This window comes from Pipra filicauda, unplaced genomic scaffold (assembly GCF_003945595.2).
Source record: "Pipra filicauda isolate LSUMZ 115617 unplaced genomic scaffold, ASM394559v2 scaffold12_size5214236_pilon, whole genome shotgun sequence".
NCBI lineage: Eukaryota > Metazoa > Chordata > Aves > Passeriformes > Pipridae > Pipra > Pipra filicauda.
In genome coordinates this window covers 1025917-1047329 of record NW_024103763.1, presented here as the reverse complement: position 1 = coordinate 1047329, position 21413 = coordinate 1025917, and the positions used below count along the sequence as shown (strand labels likewise).

Here is a 21413-nt window from a genome sequence, read left to right as displayed (position 1 = left end):
CATAAAATACAGAAAGGGTTTGGTTTTGTTATCTTAGATCTGGCTGTACCCTAGTACAGATGATGAGGTTTATTTTGACGCTCAAAAAAATGCTAATCAAGTCTTTCTTCTCTGCCTTTCACAAATATTTTGTCAAACTCAACTTAATTCAAAAGCATAGTGGCATAATGGCCATTAAAAAAAAGAGAAAATATTACGGACATAAAATATTACAAAAAAACCCAAGCACACTCAAAAATTTATTTTTTTTGTACTTACAGTTATGTTAAAAAAAAACCAAAACAACAAAGCTTTTACAAGGTCAGACTAACTATTGGCTTTTCTAATAAACTTGGTAAGTACACTCCCTGTACATCCTGTTTCTCTTGAGCATTTAGCATTTGTTCTTGCACACAAGGAAAATGTCTCTGAAGGAATTTAATTGGTTTGTATTTTTTTAACAAATTAGGTATAGCTTTTTGTCTTTCACCGGGTTGTTCACTCAGTTTTAGCTGCAGCGTCTAACATGCTCCAAAACATACTCAGGGAAGTGCAGGCTGCAGACTTGTAAGCCATCCAGCTTGCACGGCATCCTTGGATATTCATCTTCTTTCCATTTGTTTTCCTCTGGATCAAAGGTGAGAATTGAATCACTGTAATGACCGTTGTAACAAAGGCCTCCAAGAACCATTATCTGTTTGTCCAAAACAGCTACACCATGACCGCTCCTACCAATTGGCATAGAAGCCAATATAGTCCATTGATCCGTATCAGGGTCATACACCTCTGTAGAAGGACATCCTTGAGATTCAAAGGAGGCCCTCAGGATCACACAGACACCACCAAAGACATAAAGCTTACCATTATAAGAAATCATTTTGTGAAAGCATCTTGCATAGTTCATTTTGCATTTGTTCTCCCAACAGTTAGTGACCACTTGAGTTCTCCTTGTTCGCTGCTCTACTGTCCCTTCTTTACTGGGATCAAACACACACACTTGCTTAGAAGTTGAAGATGATGTAATTCCACCAGTGATATACAACTTGTTACCAAGCACAGTCCCTTCATGTCCGTACTTATTGACTGGATAAGGATCCACAAATTCCCATTTATCTTCAGTAATATCGTACCGTTCAGTGGAGTAAAACGTTTCATCCCTGGTTCTCCCAGCCACTGCATAAACATACCTCCCAATAACTCCAACAGCAAACTCAGAGCGTGGGACAGACATGTCTGCCATTCGTAACCAAGTGTTCTGTCTTGGGTCATATCTAAACACTTTGGATGAAGCATGAAACTCACCATCTGGCCCCAGTTCTTCCCCACCTAGTAAGAACACAAAGTTATTTACAATGGCAAGGCAGTCTGGTCGTAAAGGTACTTGAGGACCCTCTAGTTCCCACCAGACCCTTGGTTTGTGCAAGAGAAGAATTTTACTGTTTACCATACTGTGTCCTATCATTCCTCTAAATACTGCAGTCTGGGGTTTGGCAGAACGAATTTTGTTCGATTTCATTTCCATCAAAGGCTGTTGGTGAACGCTATGAAAGTAATTCATGGCTTGGTCAACCTCATGTCGCAGCTGCCGGGAGTATCGATAAAATTCTGATGTTTTTACCTATGAATACATTTAAAAGATATTAAAATTCTGGCCAAGAGAAACAATCCAGAAAATCTAAATGACTATGTATCATTAGATTATTTTACTTTGTTTCATTCAGGCACTCTTGAGAGCAATAGCATTTGTGCAAGAAGGCTTGAACTAGTGTATTGTTACCAAAAATCCAGAAGGCAATTTAGTGACTAACAGCAGTGACTAACAATTTCAGCAGAATAATCACATGCAAAATTTATGCTGGAATTAGGCACAACTGAAATCCCTAAGTCTAAAAATCATTATTCTTTAACCCCCCAAAAGCCTCTGTTACTCTTCTGCTTTATCCATGAAGCACCTTAGTTAAAAATACACTATTTTCCTGAGTTTGAAAGATACTCTACACACCCATTCTGTGTTTACCAAGGTTTACTCTGGTCTATTTTTTCTGAAATCTCACAGCCAAGCCTAAGCAGTTATTGCCAAATGCTAAGCTCTGCTCACAGAGCTATTTAATTGGGGCGGGGAAGGGAAGGAGAAGGGAAGGGAAGGTACCCAACCTCCTTCCTTCAGAACATGTGCTTGCACCAACCACTCATCATGATGGCTACCCCTTATGGTTTCCCCTCTCTGAGTCTCCACATGTTAACAAATGCCTTTAACACAAGAGGGAAACATCTCCATCTATAATCCTTTGGTTGTGCATTTCTTTGACAAATGGTGGAGGTAGGTTTGAACTTCCACTTCCCAGGTGAGAGTTACAACCTTTGAATTAGCACACCGTGAAGTGACACCTCAGTTTGAAGAGCTATCCCTGCTCAGTTTTATTGGAGTTGTGGGTGAAGGAGAAGATGAAAGAATTTACCTTTTCAGGACCCTTTCTACTATCTAAGACAACTTAAGTTCCTCAGACTGGTCCTGAGACCATTCCAAAAACACATCCCTGTCCTGAACGTTTTAACTCATCTAGCTCCAAGCATTCCTCAGCTCACTGTGGGATTCTCTTCAGAGGCTTCCCTCTTCCTGTACAATCTGGTCTAACACAGCTTTCTGAATCACACTTCTAAAACAAGTAAAAACCTGCTGGATATTGCCAAATGCACAAATCCTCGATCAGATTTGATCCAGGGTTCCAGTTTCTTTCACATAAAACTGGATTGCTTGCAAACAGCCTTTAGGTCCCACCAGCTCCAAAATGAGAAGCAATGCTCTGAAGAAATGTGAGGCCACTCTGAAATTTCAAGTGACCACAAGGTAACACCAGAAGATAACATTTTTGAGTATCTGTTACCTCATCTCCTATTCCCTGTCCCAAGGAACCCCTTACCTCAGGGGTGGTATGAATTTCGATGTATATGGAAAGCAATTTGGAAATTAATGTTCTTTATACCTTGTGAATACAGTAGTTGCTTGTTCCATAAATATGTACTATTGAAGTTTTGTTAGCTTTCTATTAATAATTTCTCTTCCTTGTATAACAATTGACACATTCAGATAAGTATCTTTTCAAAAAATCTTTGGAACTGTTATTATTTGGCATACTTTGCACAGATATTGAGATAGTTCTACACACCAGATTTCAAAAAAACCCTGAATACTAACCTACTACTGTAAAGCAATGTATAGCTCAAGAGTTACAGTGATTTGGTGTTTTTATTTACACTTTTTCTTTCCCCCACTTAATTTTGACAAGTTCAACTTATCTCTGTCTGGAAAAAGAGGACAGTCACATGCAGATGTATATATTATTCTTGCAGCAACATCCAGCTTCTTTCTATTGTTTTTACCAGAGCAAAAAGGTTTACTCAGGCATAGTGCTTATAAAATATCCACAGTAAGTCCAACTCTTGTGGGAATAAGATCTATTTTCTTATTGCAAATAAAGAATATGTCATACAAAGACAGATCTGCTTGTGCTGCATTTGTTAGAATAAACCACATACCCTGCCTGACTAAAAAGAGTGAACATAAATTACAGAAAATATGCTGGCAGGGAGAACCGCAGCACAGAAAAATGATAACATATAGAAAGCCTTAAAGGTTACAAAAAATGAAAAAGGAAGTTAAAATAACAAAGAATAGTGGGTGGGTAACTTTATCCTTAAAAGGAACGTTCAAATTCTAGAACAGTAGGACTACTTCAAGCATTCCCAAACTGGAGCCATCATCTTTGGAATTAAATAAAAATATAAACTATCTTTGTTCCACCTCTTTGCAGTTCAAGTTTTCTTGGATGATTGTGGAAGACATCAGGATCAACATGCTTACAACATGAAGAATGCCAGCAAAGCCTGGCAGAAATGGAAAATGCTTTTCTTTCCCCCTCAACATTTACAACTCTGTCGTTAGATCTAGAAATCGAAATGCCAGCCAGAGACTGGAATTAAAATAAGCCTCATATATCCTCACCACTCTACTCCTTCACTTAGCACAAATCTCACCCCATGAAAGCATGCAAAAGGAAACAAGGAGTATCTCTAATTCCAGAGACAGAATCTCAAGACCAGGGAATCAGTAGCAGAAGTTTACTACTGCTTATCTTGAAAAAGGCACTAACACCAAAGCAAAGCCTCAACCTCTTACTTTAAACCAAAAAGATATAAAGAAGTAAATGCAACTCCCAGTTATTATAACCCCTCTCTGACTAAAGTTTGTGGGGAAGCTTCTACAAACACAAGTTTGGAGAGCTGAACACGAAAATGCACAAGCACTAGCAAGTCGTACAATAGGCAAAAAAAAAAATCCCACAGAACAAGAGTGACCAACCACCTAAATTCTGGTAAGAGAAGGTAGCTGGAGCATTCCTAAACTTGGCTGTTGAGGAAAAATATCACTGCTTTTAGCTGATCAACAAATATCTAAGCAGACTAATTCTCCTGATAAGTTCAAATGGAGAAGCTCTAGAAGGAATGTGCCCCTAGTTACCAACATACTCAAGCAGAACACTCGCAAGTGTCTGCAAAACAGATGGAAATGTGCACTAACCATTATGAACCCCAAAGTAAAACAAATGTGCATTCTTAAAGAGTCCATCATCAACTCCGAATTCATAAAAATACTAAATGCTTCATAGCATTTTCAAAGTTTAAAGAAAAACTGTTGTTATCTTGCTGAAGGGTCTTAAAGGCAGTTTAAGCTGGACTTCCTTACCAACCCCAGTCTTACTGTAAAAAAAGGAATTTAATCAAAGTGTTCCAGTTTTGCTCGTGTGATTTTTTTATTTTTTTTTTTTTTACATTCTTTCCAACTCTTTCTCTTCAATTTTCTGAAGAAAATCTTACAGAGGTTCTGCCAGGACACAGCCCTACTGGTAAGAGCTCCCTCAAGATCTCCAGAGATGGAGACTGAGAATTATCTCATTGCATATCTACCAGTTACTGTGGTTCACAGTCAGACTTTCAGCTACACAGACAGGGAACAGCATAAACAAAATCCAATGTATCACTCCATTAAAAAAAAGATGCAAAAATAATTTAAAACATAATTAAAAACATCCATCCCTCTACTCACCCCCCCAAGCAGTCAATAGCAAAAATCTAGGTGGCTCATAATGTGACTCTATCTCTAGCCACGTAAGCAGAGAACTACTTCAGAGCTTATAACTTATTGTGCTTAAGTTTTCTAAAACTGTCAATTCTGAACGTGTAAGTGATGCAACTCAAACTCACCTACCAGGAGTACAACAGCTACACCACAGCTTTTCAGTGAATAATGATGGCCTCTGTATCAGACTTCTAGAGAGCAAATTCTTCCTTTTATTTGCAAAAAAAAAAGTTATTTTACTAAAGATTAAGCTGAATCCAAAGATCCATCAACTCTGCTAACTCAGATCCTTATTATTTTCACATCTACTTATCTCTGGCCATATTTTAAGCACAGCTGTAAGCCAGTATGAGAACTGACTGGTACCAGTATAGGACTCTGAAGGACTATTCTGTATGTGCTACAAATCCCTTACTGTTTTTCAGCCTAACCATAAAAAGACAAGATGACACAGCCTCTGTGCAGCAAGGACAATGCTCTCAAAACAATTATTTGGCTGTTCCTTTTTAAAACTGGCCAATGAAATTATCAAAGTCAAGCTGAAGTCTAACTCAAATCTAATTTTTCAAATCAGAATGGAGTCAATCTATATGCCACAACTAAGAAGTTCAGTACAAAATAAATACTGCTAGCAAACCTATCCAACTGAGCAATAACCCTGAGAGACAAAAATACCAAGCGCAGCACCTATTTAAGATAAGAGGGGCCCACTAACCTCATCCACTAAACACCTCTTATTCTAAGCTTCAGCAAACAAAGTTGCTTCAGCAAACCAAGTTGCAGAAGTAGATACATATCCATTACTAGACATGGAGGTAAATGCAAAAAAAAAAAGAAATTAAATTCTTTTATGAATAAAATAATAACATAAAATTACAATGATATCTTCTCAAAAGTTACTCTTTTCTAGGCACAGGGCAGAGATACTCAAAAATAATGCGCTGTTCATCCTACCTCTACAGCAAAACATAGTGATTAGTAAGTTTCTGATTTATACTGGCAATTTATAAATCAGCATGGGCTACTCATAACAAACCCTACACACTGGACATAAAAAAAGCCCTTTGGATTTTAAAGTTTTGAAACAACATTTCAATCTGAGTAGTACACAGCAACTAAATGGAGCTTAAACAGTACATGAAGGGAAATCATGACACAATCACCTCCAGTAACACAGAGATTAACTCAGTGAGGCAGGTAAAATGCCCTCTAACTTCTATCTCCAAACTTCTTCAAGACTTATAGAGCCATGGATGGGTTTCAAAAAAAGGTAAACACAATGTCAAGAGCAAAACTTGTACTTCTCCTCATACACTCTGCTTTTCATTTCTAACTATTCCCCAAATCCTTAATTCATTTATCTTCCCATTTTCCCTTGTACATCAGCATGTATTTTAAGGGCTGAGGAACAAAAGCAGTATCTATTCATACCTCAGTATCTGTTCTTCCAGTTTGCAGTAAGCACAGGGGCTGTACCTTCACTTGTGGACTCTAAATGCACATCAGCCTCAAGGTATGTGCAGAGTCACTCATTTCAATTCTGAAAGGACAAGCCATCCCACCCACACTGCACATCTTCCCCCAAAAAATGATGTACGAAACATAATGGCTTAAGAGGCCAAAAGTATCCTTACCATGACTTGCAAAGTTAAGTCATATAAGCTATTTATATACTACAATGACAGGCATCTGAGAAATGTGTATCACAAAGATTACGTAAGGGTACATACGACAAGCCAGCCAGTGTATAGCAAATACAGAGTTTGCTGAACTGGAAGAGTCCACCTCAGACTGTATTTGGTACATTCATGCAGACGTTTAGTATGTGCTGGCTTCAGGACAAGGCTGAATTCTGTCTGTAGATCTCCAAAAAATGCAGTTTTACCAATATCTTCCCCCTTCTACACAGAGAAGAAAGAGGTTCTCCCTGGGTTACTGCCAGAACAGTGAATAGACATGCTCTCTTATTTAAAAAAAAAAAGTGTTCTATATTCTGATGTTGGCTCCAACTGCAGTTGTCCTTTGTCACTTGTCATGCTGGATAACTCAATGCTCTCTAGCCAGGGTAAAACACAAATGCATTCCTAGCTGCAGCAACAAATGACATAATTAGCTGTGCTTCCCTGTGCTGAGTTGTCCCACTCCATAACCTACACTGGCTTCTCTCTGATCCCACATCATCATGGCTGGGCTTTGCAAATGAGGATCTGGGAAAGGCTCTACCCACGTTTGTTGCAAGCGCGCTGGCGGCTGAAAAGGCCAATATGAGACAGGCATGTCCAGTTGCAAAAGGCACAGCAGAAAGACTCCTTAGGTGGTATATTCTGCAAGGCACGATTCTTTCTGCGTTGCTTTCTGCGTTGCCTTTTCTCTTCAAGAGTGAGCTCCCACATACAAATTAACAGAAAGGGTATTCACAGATGAAGCTTTTACAGCGACTTCTCTCCTGAAGTTGTACCTATTGGGCCATTTGGAAGCTGTCAAGACAAAATATGAGAAGCACTGTATGAAGGATTTACACCACTGATGCCAAAACCAGCTCCAGAAGTTATACCTACATGTAACACTGAAGACTAACATAGACTTGCACTTACAGAAATTCAACTGAGGACAGCTCGATGCTTGAGCTTGTATCCGCAAATCTCATAGAGTTGAAGCAGACTCAAACAAGTCTTGCCCTATAAGATTAACCTTAAAAGCATATTTTGTGAATTCTATCAGTTTTACTATGGAAGGGATTAAATGATGTAGTAATAAGGTAAAAGTGTTATTAAAAACAAGACACTACACAGTATCCTGCAGAGTTCAGCTCTTACTAGTTGGGAATGTTTTAACCCTATATAAACATTGCAGCACTGTTCTAAAATATGCATAGGTATTTATTTTGTTCATGTCTATAGTCTATATATAAATATATTTTATGTATTATTACATCCTCTATTCAACCCACACACACAGAAAAAAATCCAAAATATAGAAACCCACTGGTCTGAAGTAGTTAATAGCTTTGACAATTTCAAATAGGAATACATATAAGAATTACTGCTCGAATGACCCAGTAGCCCTTAAAACCACCAAAACCAACACAACCTTATCTGTATGTTCACTAGATACCAAAGTAAAAATATATGGGAAATTAATTTATAAGAAGCACAAAAAAACCACAAGGTTTTAACTCCTGTACCTTTCACTTCTCAGTGAATTAGTAGAAGTTAAAGTTGTATCTCATCACACAAAATTAACAGTGTAATTGCTAAACTGAACACTGTTACTGGTCTGTGACAGAGCTGCTTACAAAGTAATCCTCTACTGTTGACAAATGTTCAGAGTCTAAAGAACTAGAAAACAACTTTTCTGTCTGTTCTTCAACAGAAGAGTAGAAAAAGCAAGTTTGGTTTTAACCTCTTACTACATACAGCAATCAGTTGAACTTTAGATCAACTATTGCAAAAATTCCTCTTGATATTTAAAGTAAATCATTACATTTCATACTGTAAATAATTTTTGATTGATTATGTGCCTTGTATAGAAACAAGTGTGTGTGTAACTCTGCAGGATCAGGGCTTACTTCCAACTGCTGTGTAACAGCACAACCACCGAAGATACAACAACAAAAAGGCTGCAGATTTAAGAGCAGGTGCTAGTTGTCATTTGCAAATAAAAAAACTTCCTGTACTTAAACCATGTAAGATCTACTGTCACTATTTTTTGATTATATTGATAACAATTATCATGACATATACCCTACATACTGTGTGCAGCTCTAAAGCAAGAAGCAACCTGCGGACAACAGTAAGAACATTTGAAAACAAACCAGATACAAGTGACCTTATTTTAAAATGTCTTTTTCATATAAAGCCCCTTATAAACACGTATTGCAAACCCACCTGTTCTCCAGTCACTGTGCGTGCTCTTGTCTAATAACCAAAAGACAATACTTGTAGTTGTTTGCCTTCTATGGGTTTATTAGAAAATAAATGCTATAATTTTGTCCCTCCTAATAGGTTGGGGAATCTTACCTATTTAATGGCATGCTGCCCTAGCTAAATGATGAATCCTGCCTATTGCTTTTCAAATGCACCAACCTTCTCAAAAACACTGGATGGTGTCATCAAACAAAACCTGATGTTCTGAATGATGGTGTCCGTATGCCTCCAGCGTCTTCTATCATGGCGCAGCCAGGCCTGAACAGCTTCATACAGCTCTATCTCTGGAAACCTGCTCAGATGATCATTATCCAAGTAAGACATGAGCTTCTCAAAGCTCAGATATGAAAGGAAGTCAGGTCTGGACATGAGTGGCACAAAATTCTCTAGCAGAAAGGAATCCAGTTTTTCCCTGACTCCTTCGATGTTTACACCAAAATCATCCAGAAGTCTCATAATTTCTGCACAGTTTTCTAAGCAGATTTTAGCTAAGAGAAAAGAGCAGCAAAACTTTACCACCTCTATAAGCTGGACATACATGGCAGCCTGAAGGATTTCATGAACAGTGTTCATACTCAGTTCAATAGTTCCATAGTACATGAATTGGAGAACATGACTGAAGCCTGTAGCTGTCAGACCTTTCAAATGGATTTTGTCCTGATCTCGTTCTCGCATGTCAGCTGTGAACATAATCCTGAAGTAATCACTCTGGGTGGCAAGGAGAGCTTTATGGGCCTGAAATTGGTGGTCTTCAATGACAAGTGTGACATCAAGAAGCAATCCCTCCTCATACAGTGCTCTGAATCCTGCAGAGACACTGGTGTCATGGATGGAGGAGCTAAACCCTTCCACGTCCCCTGCCATGAATCACCTGGGGGGGAAGAAAAAATAAATAAATAAAAATGAAAATAAATTGTAATTTCTAATAACATATTACAAGCCCTTCCTGACCAGATAAATCCTAACTGAGATTGCTTTTATTAAGACTTAAAAGTCTTCACCATCCTTTTTGTTTTCTGTCCAGCTGAAAAATCAACTTAGGAAACAAAACATCGACTTTAAATATTTCCCCCCTGCAAAATATTCTCATTTTACAGACAGGGTAATCAACAAAAATAACTATGCAATACTGCCAAAACAATTTCTCACTTCAAGTTAATTCATGGTCAGATAATGAACTGAAAAGGTTGTCATGGTTTTTTTTCCTCTACCCCCCTCAATCTTTCTAAAGAATTTATCTCAGGGGAGCAATAAAACACCCACTCTTGAATATCAAAAGGTTTCAGAAAGGAAGCTAAACTTCCTTAACAAGCTCAGTAGATCTGTACGTGGTATAATTGAAAAAAAATAAAAATTTATTAGGTTTAAAACTATATGTCAATTCACTTGACATAACCAAATGTTTTCAGAGATACCATTTAAGATTGTGTATTTCACTTTTCCTGTAACAACAAACTCCCATCACGTTCCCCCCCATTTCTTACTACAGTGATTAATATTAGGTCATGAGATTTATAAAGTGTAAAATACTAACACAATAAGAATCACTGACAAGAACAGGTCACAATAAATAATATTCTGTATACTGGGTTTAGTGAAGCTGAATTGCTCATTAAGTATTTGAACATTTGCAGATACAATTACTTACGTGCAAGCTATAATCAAACTGTAAATAAACCAAAAAGAAAACAAAGAGTACCAGGATCCTACCCTGTTAAAGTTAAGGAAGATAAATATTCAATTAAAAAAAAAAAACAAAACCAACCAAAACTATTCAAAATCCACAAATTTCTCAAAATCTTGCCCAACTTCCTTGGGTTTAGGCAGGGTGAAGTTGCACAAGGCAGCTTGAACCAATCTAATGATTTATCAAAGTCAAAGGACAACAGCACATTCCATTCCCCTACTCTGTCCTCATTCTGGGGTCTGAGCTCCTGCTGCCTACTTTGAGCCACTTCTGGGGCTCATTTGACTCCTCTAGAAAGCAAGTTCAACTCAAACCTGACAGAAAATAAACCAAGAGCAGAGAGGGACAGACCTGAAAAAGACATGTGACACAAACACAACCACCCCTTCCTGCTCCCCCCAGCATGCACGAAAGAGAACTTTCTGCTTCCCAGTGATCTGATTTCTGACACTGTGGGGCTTTGACACAAGAACCAACCTGATGCAGAGGGCAGGACACATACTTGGGCAGGAACAAAGAAAAAGAGCAACAACTTCCCTGTCTGGCATTAATTTGCTAGTAGAATTGGTTCAACTACTCTTGTTCCACTTTATCCCACCTTTAATTACACTGCAACATTCTCTCAGACATTTGTGCATTTGACTCTGAATTTCCTACTGCAATTAAAGCTAATCATGTTTTGCTACTGGTAACCCACACGAACGGCTGAATAATATCAACACATTAAAAAACCTGCAGATTTTCAAGGTCATAAAACTTTACACAAGTATGTGGACCCAGAAGTAACTCTAGGGTGGCCCTTGTTTCACAACTTCAGAGAGCAGTTACCACTTACTCCTACTTCCTCAAGCACCACATTCTGCCTGCTGCCATTTAACTGGAATGCATTTTATTAGACTCCATTAATGGATAATCATCTCCTTCATTCATCAGCACACATCCTGGAAAACAGAACTCTTTGGAGATACTCTTTGTCTATGCAAAACTGAAATGGTGAGTGGGTGTTCGTAGCCACACCTCATGGAATTAGCACCGCTCCCACACTGCTGAAGCCTGATGATGGGGTCTGTGCACAATAAAGTCAATGCTGGGAGTGTTCATTACAACTATGGCCTTATGACAAAATTCAAATTCCTGAAAGTAAGAGCAGGAGCAAAAGAACAAAGATGACAATCCAATCACTTTCTCACCAGTATCCATGACAGCTCATTCCCCTCAATGTCACTGAAGACAGAGAGAACATGCAAACTGCTCTGGAGCTACATATTGTGAGTCTCTTATTCTTCAACATTAAATACCAGAAAGAAAAATTACCATCAAATATTCTTCTTAGTTGTTGTCAATTCTTACACAAAAGCATATGAGGACAGAAGTACTTTAGTAACTTACCACCTCAAAAAGAAGCAACCAACTGAACAGGAAGCATAAAGCCTGACTTTACAAGATTTTGCTTTCTAATTGGATTTCTGATAGCAAATAAAATTAAGTTAACACTAATATTAGCTTTTTTTTTCTTCTTTCACTGGAGCACTTGTAACTCCTCCCCTCCCCATCCCCAGTTCTCTGATGTTTAATAATAACTGAGCTCATACCTCGGTCTTTCCTGTTTGAGAGATTTAATGATCATTTGCCTTTAAATGGCCATTCATTTTCATAAAACATACAGCAACTTGAAACAACTCTCAATTCTGTCTGAAATCAGCCAAGTTTCAAAGGTTACCAGGATTCTCAGACAGTACAACTGTGTAAGTTACATTTCTTTAGGAGATCCACTAAGACTTGGCTCAGCTTCAGTTCCACGACTGGTGTTAAAAATGTGATGGGGCAGTTGGACTTTGCAAATGTGAGAATGTGAACAGAGTAACACAACAATATATTTGGGGGAAAAAAGAGTCAGAAATGAAGCAATATTTTTCAGGTGACTGAAGCAACATAGATTAATCTGAAAACAATGAGAGCTAACATCACACAGGCTTATGCAGACAGCAATCTCACGGAAGGGATTTCTTCAAAACAGTACATGCATTACTGTGTACCTGAACAACATGGAAGAACCAGCAACCTCCAAACACACACTGGGATCTTTGCCCTTACCTTGAGAAAGATAATTACATTACAGATACTCCACAAACAAAAGGAGAGAAATTAACTTTTACATAGGATAGCCCTAAAAGAAAAAGCTTCTTTCATCACTCTCAAAGAAGCAAAAAGGAAAAGTTGGCAAGTGAAGTTAAGCAGAGACAGATGGTAGATGCACCAAATCCAGAGGAGCACCTCCAGTGTTCCTTTAAAGGATCGAAACAAATAATACTCTAAACAAAAACAACAAAAAGAACTCTACAAAACCAACCAAACACCACCCAAACAACCAGCATAGAGTCTTGGGCAACTGCCTCCAGGTGGCCCTGCAAATGGACCAATGGCCTCCAGAGGTCACTTATAACCTCAACTAGTCTGTAATTGGGTGACCAATTTTTTTGTGACCATCCTTCTAATTCTGATTAAAGAGAAAAGAGACACATTCACATAAGCCAAAAAAAAAAATTCATATACAAGCTACTATCCTTCAAACTTTAAATCTAACAAAAAATAAGGTGGCAGGAATCACTGAAATATTAAAAAATAAAAACCAGCTGCATTTAGGGGACATCTTTAACGGTTCCAATTTTTACACCTCCCTAAAACTGGCTATTCCATAAGATATTTCAAACTCTAAGTCAGCCACAAATGGTAACAATGGTAACAAAGGCATACACACTCTCAAATTATTATTTCTAAATGTTTTAAAAGTGTGGGGGTTTAAGTCACTTAATCCTTCTTCTCACATCCCTGCTCATTTCACTCCTAGTAAATCTACAGTTTTCAACATCAAAATATTTTTCCTCCCAAACCTGAGACAGCATTTAATGGATTATTTAAGTAGACACAAAACCAGTAAGAGTTCTCCCTACACTATCTAAAGAAGCTTCAGAATTCTGTGACTGAAAAGCAAAGGACTGCTTGTCTTTCTGCATTAAATAAAAGGAGCAAATACCCTTGTTTTGGCATGAAGTCATAGACAATATCAGCAGATAAATTTTTCTTTAAAACAAAAAAATGCATTGGCCAGTGTAAATACAGAAGAGGATTAAAACAGTACAAAAACTGGGAAACTAGATAGTTAAATGCATATTACGCTCAACGGGTAAAAATCTTCATTTCTAAAGCTAATATCCTCCATCAAAAGCAAATAGCAACACAGTAGCTCAAATATTAAAAAAAGCAATATAAAACACTCTCAAATGAAGTAATTTTTCTAAAGCATAGCTATGCCAATCCTCCCACACACACACTTGCAATCTTGGATGTAATTCTATGCACTATTCAAATGCTGCAGCTTATTTCCCAGAGGACAATACATAACGAATTTTTTTTTTCATACTTTCGATAAGAATGCAAAATTCACTTGGATTTTCTTCACTCATGCAAATCACAGCAGCACACGTAATCCTAAGGCAGACGTGCAGCCTACAGTGGTCTGTATGAAACTGGAACAAAAAAATCCTAATGTATAAACAATACTGGGGGTGGGCAACCTACATTGACGTTGGGCATTGTTCTGTGCACACAGAGCTGATCGGGGCAATGCAGCACAGGAAGTAAAGACTCTGCTGAAAAGCCAAAAAAGAAGCACGTTTAACCTTATTAGCTGTTCCTGACATTTCTTCCTCTTTTAGCACATAATGCATTAGAGTCTCCTGTGCTGGGACTGTAAAACCACTTATTTGGAACACTGATTTCTCATCTTTATTCTGCAGCTGTAATAAAAGTCTGAAAACCCTGTTCCAGACTGCTTTTTCTTGCTAAACAAGGAGAACCTTCTTTCCTCAGTGCGTCTGCGGCTCTTAGTCACAAGCAGAAGAAATGGAGTCTAAATGCACTGGCTACTGAGAAGGAAGTTATGGAATACCCACTCTTGACTCATGCCCTCTTAGATTTAAAATCTATCCAAAAGCAGCATTTCCTAAAAAGCGCCCTTTAAATAAATGTCTTCATGCAATATGAAAGCTTATATGCACTTTCTAGGGACAGAAATGTATTGTTCTAGCAAAGTATTGACAATAGCAAGTCTAGCACACCAGCTCAAAGGCAGATTTCTGCTTTCCTTTACTGTTGTTCCTTAACTCATTTGAGATGCTGAGACAGAACCAGCAAGTCCCTTTGTTTATCGATTATGAAGTACTTGTTCATTCTACCTACCCCATAGATCTCCTGAGAAATCACTTATGTGAACACAGCTGCACAACAAATTTTCACATAATAAATCACTACTGTCTATGAGTTAAACCACAAAATATTTCACCAGACATACAAAACCATGCTTTGGTTGCACAAAATACTGAAATAGAGCTTAAAATCCATTAATCTGTTCCATCTATCCCGTTCCTTCCATCCATCAAATGCAAGCATTAAAATGCAAATTTTAAAGCCATTAAACGTTTTTATTTGGTGAGGTGCAGAGCAAAGACTGCTTAGAGCAGAACTATTTGACCCTAATTTTGTTAAAACACTTTTCTGCACAAATAAGATTTTTCTCCTAGTCAAATGTTATGCATATTTGTGAAAATACAACACAACAGGCATTTGCATGCACAACAAACATTCACAACTGCACACATGGCTGAAGGCTGGGCCTTGGAATGCAGTGCACTACACTACAAATGCAATAAAACCATTAAACCTTGTCCAAACCACCATTTTGCATCATAATTCCCCACTAACAGCAAAAGAAAGAGTGATGTAAAAATGGGATAGATCAATAATCAATGGATATCGAAACTTTCCACTGCTACAACAATTGCAAATGTAGGGAACGAAGAAACCCATCCCGTTTCCCTGTATTTTATCTAAAATCCTTTCTAATTAAAATTCTAAGTTCAGGAAACAATTTATCTTAAACACATCAGTATGTTCATGCTGACGACTTCACCCAATCCATCTTGAGAATTCCAAAAGCACTGGACTACTTTGGAAGCAAGAAGTTGGGAGCTGAATCACTGACAGTCAGAGAAACCACTCTGCCGGAACTCCAGAAATTAAAACTCAGCTACTCCTGAAAGCTGCCCACACTCGATTTCTTAGGAGCACACACCTGACCATGAGAACTCCTCTTACAATCTGAGCCACCTGCACCAGTTCACAGCAGCAGCGGCACTTTATAACACCAGTGGTCTCTGAGGTCATTATGGTTATGCCAGAAGCATTATCAGAACTAGGCACAACCAGACCTACTAAAACTCAGTATGGCTTCAGTGTCTCAGCTCAGTATGGTTATTCTTCATTCTCAATGGAGTACAGTACTGGAGAGAGTGCTTTGTTTCATTTTCTTTTTGAGAAACACGTAACTCAGGCAGATGCGGTGGTGCTCTCACATTCATAGTTTCTCAGCTCATGTTACTCTCTGTTCCTAAAAACAGGTATGTCTAAGTTATATATATACATATATATCATACAGATATGTTATAACCCGATTTAGCCTTTCTGCACAGAAGAAATGACCCATGTGCTACAAGCACACACACAAAAAAATCAAAACCATTTTGTTTTAAAATACTGTTGAAAAGTATAGTTTTCACGTGTTCAATTTAGATGAAGACCAGTATGTTAGAAACTCCCTATTTCACAAGACTAGCCATCAGAGAATAAGACATGCTTCCCAGCTCAGCCCCTAGATCAAGGTTTAGGATGACTATCAAAAGGATTCTGATGAAAGCACATGCTTCATAAGCATTTCAAGACTGCCAGACAAACGCATCAGCTGTTGTTACTTGACCAGTTTAACTTCACCTAAGCGAATCTAAACCCAGCTTGTCTCATGAGTTAGCATCAGTGAGATGTACATGAGCTTCCCCTTGAATTAGTTCATTATGCAGATGCTGTAACTGCTCTTCACAGACACCAAGACAGCTTAAACCATCTGGCTAAAAGGTTATTGCATCACTACACCTGCACAGAAAAACCTGCTCCCAGACACAGAGCCAGTTCAGCTCAATGCTCTTCCAATTACATTTACTGATACCAGAACAGGGGCCTCAGTGTAAAATATTTGATACATCCTTGTAAATGAGAATTGTGTTTAACTGGGAAAACTTGTATTACTAATACCTAAAAGTTAAATGGTGGTAGCGTTGAAAACTGTGGATTTGCCACTGTCCTCTAAGTGGACAGGACTGCACTATCCCGAGTTAAAACACTCTTTTATATATATACATATTTAATATTTGTGGCTTAGAAAATGATTAATTTTTTCAAATGTAAGAAAAACATATTAATAAAGACTGATTTTCTCATTGAAGATACTTATCAAGGAAATCATGATGTATTTTATACACAAAAATAGCAGGTTAAGTATTTCTTAGTAATAAAAAATCTAATCCTATCTTTTTTCGACTTACAACATAAAATTTTTAGCACAATAACGTAATGAGCTACAAGCAATATTTAAACTATAGCAGTAAAAACATTTTTAATCTAAATTAAGATTGCTGAACTATCCCTTACATTTGTCTTTTTGTTATTATCTGTATCTTTATTGCTAATTTAGTTAATACTTCTAGCACCTTCTCAGAAAATGAGATTAATTGTGCCCTTTGTTCAAGACACACATCTTTTGACCTCACTGCCAAACGCCAACCACATTTTTCAGAAAGACAAAAATCTCATATTTAATTTCTACACGTATCCCTCAAATTGACAGCTAGATGAATGAAAAAAGGTCTGATGTCTCCAGTGTGAGCTCAATGGTTATCTGTTCTGCTTTGCTTGCTGAAAGGCAAATCAACACATGTGTAGATTCAAACCAGCCACAGGGTATAATTAAGGAAAGTGAAAGGAGATGAGTGTTAGTGAGAGAGTTTATAGAGCATGTGGTAGAAATTAAACACATTTGCTAGGTGTTGGGAGGGAAAAGACAGTAATTATGTTGGTGCATGGTGGTATGCTCAGGGGATCTGAATGTGAGCTGGGGCAATGGTGGTCACCATTGGTGACCCTCTGGAGCTGGGTTATCATCTTAAGGACGAGTACACATAACAAAGAAGTCCATGGGAAGCCAGAACTTCAGTAGTTTTGTCCTTTTATCCACTAATAGCTTTATGGTTCCCCTATTCTTCTTGTGAAGGAGTGGGGAGAAGCCCCAAACAACAAAAAACCAAGAACTTTAATTTTTAAAGTGACATTTCAGTATTTACCAAATAGGTCAAAGCGCCAGTACCAATCCTGGGTAGCCGTGCTCGCTCAGATCAGAGACACATTTTTTCGCGATCAAGGAGAAATGGCCATTTTGGGGGCAGGAACTCAGATGACCTACTTCAGCCCGTGTGCTCGCAGACAGGGAGCGGAGCTCGCAGGCCGAGCCCCCGAGCGAGCGGGGCAGGCGGGCCCGGAGTCGGCGCCGCGCGGCCGCAGCTGCCCGGGGCGCCCGGCGGGGGCTGCGAACGCCCCGGACCCGGCAGCTCTCGGTGCGGCCGTGCCCGATCCCCCCCACAGCCCACCTGCCCCCCGCCTGCCGCCCGCGGGCATCCGGCCGCCCCCACAAGCCCGGGGCCGGGGGTCCCTGACGGCCGGGAGGGCGCCCGGGCCGCCCAAGGAGGACCCGCCGGATCCTTCACCCACCTCTCGGCAGCGGCGACGCTGAGGACGCGGCTCCTCCCGCTGGCGCGGCGGAGAGGGGCCCTGGCTCCGCGTACCATACAGCCGGGGGCGGCGGAGGGAGGCGCCGGGGGGCTGCGGAGAGGGGCAATGGCTGAGGCGAAGCCGGGAGGAGGAGGAGGAGGCGGAGGAAGGGGGGATCCTGGGCTCCCTCCTCCCGGCGGGCCGCGCTCGGGGGGAGGTGGGAGCCGCCCCACGCCGGGCCACCGGCGCTCGCAGCGCGGCCCGGGCTCTGCCCCGCGGTCCCCGCTGCCCTCACGCTTGTTTACCTTCCGCGCTGCCCCGCACGGCCGCGGCCGCCATGTTCCGCCGGCAGCGCCGCGCCGCCCGTCACTTCCGCCGCACCTGGGGCGGGGGGCGCGACCGCGGCCGGCACCGACACCGGGCACCGCCGGCACCGCCCGCCAGCCCCCGCCCTGCCCCGTGCAGGGCCTGCCAGACGCTGGAGCTCCGGCATGCCCCGAGGAGGGGAGACCCTCACTGGGGGGCTGCGCATGGCTGGGGAGAGCGGCACGGAGCAGCATCACCCGCGTCCGGCCCGTAAGGACGCGCATCCACACGCGTCCGCGTTGGGAGGGTCGGGGCTGCGCTGTTCTCTCCCACCCCTCCGCCTCCAGTCCAGGTCCCTTTCACCGAGGCTGTCGCAGCTGCCCGGTTTCTCGGGCAGCTGCCCCCGGCAGCAGCATCCCTTGCTCGGCGTTGGCTGAGCTCCTCCCGGGCAGCGGCCAGCCGCAGGTGCTGCGGGATGATCCCAGCTCCCTGCTCGCCACAGCCTGCCCTGCCAGCCGCTCTGGAAACCGGGTTACCGGAGCCCGTGGGGTCGGGCCGTCTGCCACGGGCGCTCAGCAGAGCAGCCCCTGAGCCGAAACACCTGCTCACAGCTGGTGTGGAACCGCAGCCCTGCACGGGATGGATTAGCAGGGCTTTGCCTTGGCACAAACATCACTCCCTTTGCTCTTGCTGTCTTACCTTTGCCTGGAAAACTCTGACTTCATTGTAAGAGGTGAACTGAACTACGTGGTCCTTGCGTTTGCCACTGCCAGCCCCAAACCATTCACTACCTTTTACGTACCTCCTTGTCACCTTCTGTGGCACTCACTTTAAATAGCAAGCCACTGGCTGCCATCCTCTCCCTGTTTATTGCTGTTTCCATTCCCTTCACAGCCTATTTTCAGTCTCTCATTACCACCCCCTCCCCATTCTTGATCTATAAAACAAGAGTGTACCTTCTCTGTAGCTGCCACCCCCAAGCTGAACGTCTTTCACAGCTTCACACAATGAACCAGCTATACCATGCAGTGCTTCACAAAAGACTTCACACTGCTATTTCCACTGTTCAACTGTCCTTCCACTGCTCCCTCTCACTACAGTCAACCTGCTCCCATTCACTCCTTCATCCCAATGGCCTGACCTCTCTCTACTTGGTAAACTTCTTACTATCCCATGTTACCCACTTACTCATGCGGTAAATTTGCCCCATCTGCACCTGTTACTCGTGCACTTAGGGTGAAACAAGTGCCCTTAACAGACTGACTCTGCCAAAGCAGCAACTGTTCCTGCTACCTAAGTCTAAAGGAAAGACATTCCCATTCTTACAGGATATGTCTCCTGCTGCACCAAGCATGTACATGTACTCACCCCTATCTAATGCTTCAACAAAATGAAACTGGAGTAGAAACTAAGTTTCTCATACACAGAAATGATACAGACAAAACTTAATGCATCCTGCCCTCCTCAGACTTTTGACCTTCATATGTCAGTGAAGGTGGAAAAAGCTAACCAAGACTGTTTAGGTTTTACCTGACTGTCATTTTGCTGTCTGCTGTTTGTGGCAAGCTGAGGCATAAGATGATCTTCAGGTCTCTCCTACACACTGCCACAGAAGAGGACCTCAAACCTAGCCACAAAAAAAAAAACAAAAACCAAAAAAAAAACCACCAACAAACCAAAACACAATAGCTTTGACATTTAAAACATCTCAACATTTAATAGCACAAAAAAATGTCCCCTTCTCTTTCACATTGGACAATTTGCTTCTAATGAAAAATCAACATATGTTAATAATGCCTCGATTCTAGTCTCCTAAATAAAATTAAATTTAGGCCTCTGACAATGACCACTGGTATCAACATTACCTTAGCTAATATTAATTTACATAGAGATTTGGACTGACCCCTCTGATTTAGGCATTTACTAAGTAGTTACCACTGGCTAAAATGAGACTATTGCAATGAATAAAATTCTGGGCATAGGTTTTTGAGTTATATTAATACACTAGTTACCATTCAATTTGAATACTTTTAGACTTTATTTAATTAATACATATAGGTACAATGGACATATATTGACATAATATCAACTCCTAGAAATGTTCTTACCTACTTTAGTTGGGGTTGTTCAGCCTGAAGAAGAGAAGGCTCTGGGGAAACCTTATAGCAGTTTCCAGTGCCTAAAGGAGGCCCATAAGAAGGCTGGGAAAGGGCCTTTTCACAAGGGGATGTAGTGACAGGACAAGGGGGAATGGCTTTAAACTGAAAGAGGGTAGGTTTAGATTGGATATTAAGAAGAAATTTTTTACTCTGAGGGTGGTGAGGCACTGGAACAGGTTGCCCAGAAAAGCTGTGGATGCCCCAGTGTTGAAGACCAGGTTGGATGGGGCTCTGAGCAACCTGGTCTAGTGGAAGCTGTTCCTGCCCATGGCAGGGGGATTGGAACTAGATGATCTCTAAGGTCCCTTCCAACCCAAACCATTCTGTTGTTCTACAGTAATTAGACATTTGCAGTCTTCAGACTTTTCTGGGTTTTCTTTATATTACAAATATCTCTAAATAAGTGAATTAAAGTAACAAGACTACCTCAGATATGTAAAATGTGCAATTGTACTGTTAAAATAGAAGCAACAGTTTGTGTATTTTTTTCATATTCCTGACAGGGTGTTTGGCAAAGATTAAATCCTTTCTAAAGGCTGATGCAAATGTGACAAAAGCTGTTTCCA

The 21413-nt window shown here is 40.6% G+C and overlaps 1 protein-coding gene across 3 annotated transcripts; it reads right to left on the bottom strand.

The window, feature by feature from the left end:
* Nucleotides 1-226: 226 nt before the first annotated feature.
* KLHL15 (kelch like family member 15) lies at nucleotides 227-20318 on the bottom strand. Of its 3 annotated transcripts, XM_039391396.1 has the most exons (4): nucleotides 18688-18757; nucleotides 18383-18493; nucleotides 9202-9913; nucleotides 227-1597 (listed from the first exon to the last, which is right to left on the bottom strand). In XM_039391396.1, exons 3-4 carry the CDS (start codon nucleotides 9904-9906, stop codon nucleotides 488-490), a joined length of 1815 nt encoding a protein of 604 aa, XP_039247330.1. In that variant the 5' UTR covers nucleotides 9907-9913; nucleotides 18383-18493; nucleotides 18688-18757; the 3' UTR covers nucleotides 227-487. The 3 variants fall into 3 exon arrangements, with proteins under 3 accessions (XP_039247330.1, XP_027583705.1, XP_027583701.1); XM_027727904.2 differs by lacking the exons at nucleotides 18383-18493; nucleotides 18688-18757 and adding an exon at nucleotides 20219-20318; XM_027727900.2 differs by lacking the exon at nucleotides 18688-18757 and having other exon boundaries at nucleotides 18383-18678.
* Between the last annotated feature and the right edge of the window lie 1095 nt (nucleotides 20319-21413).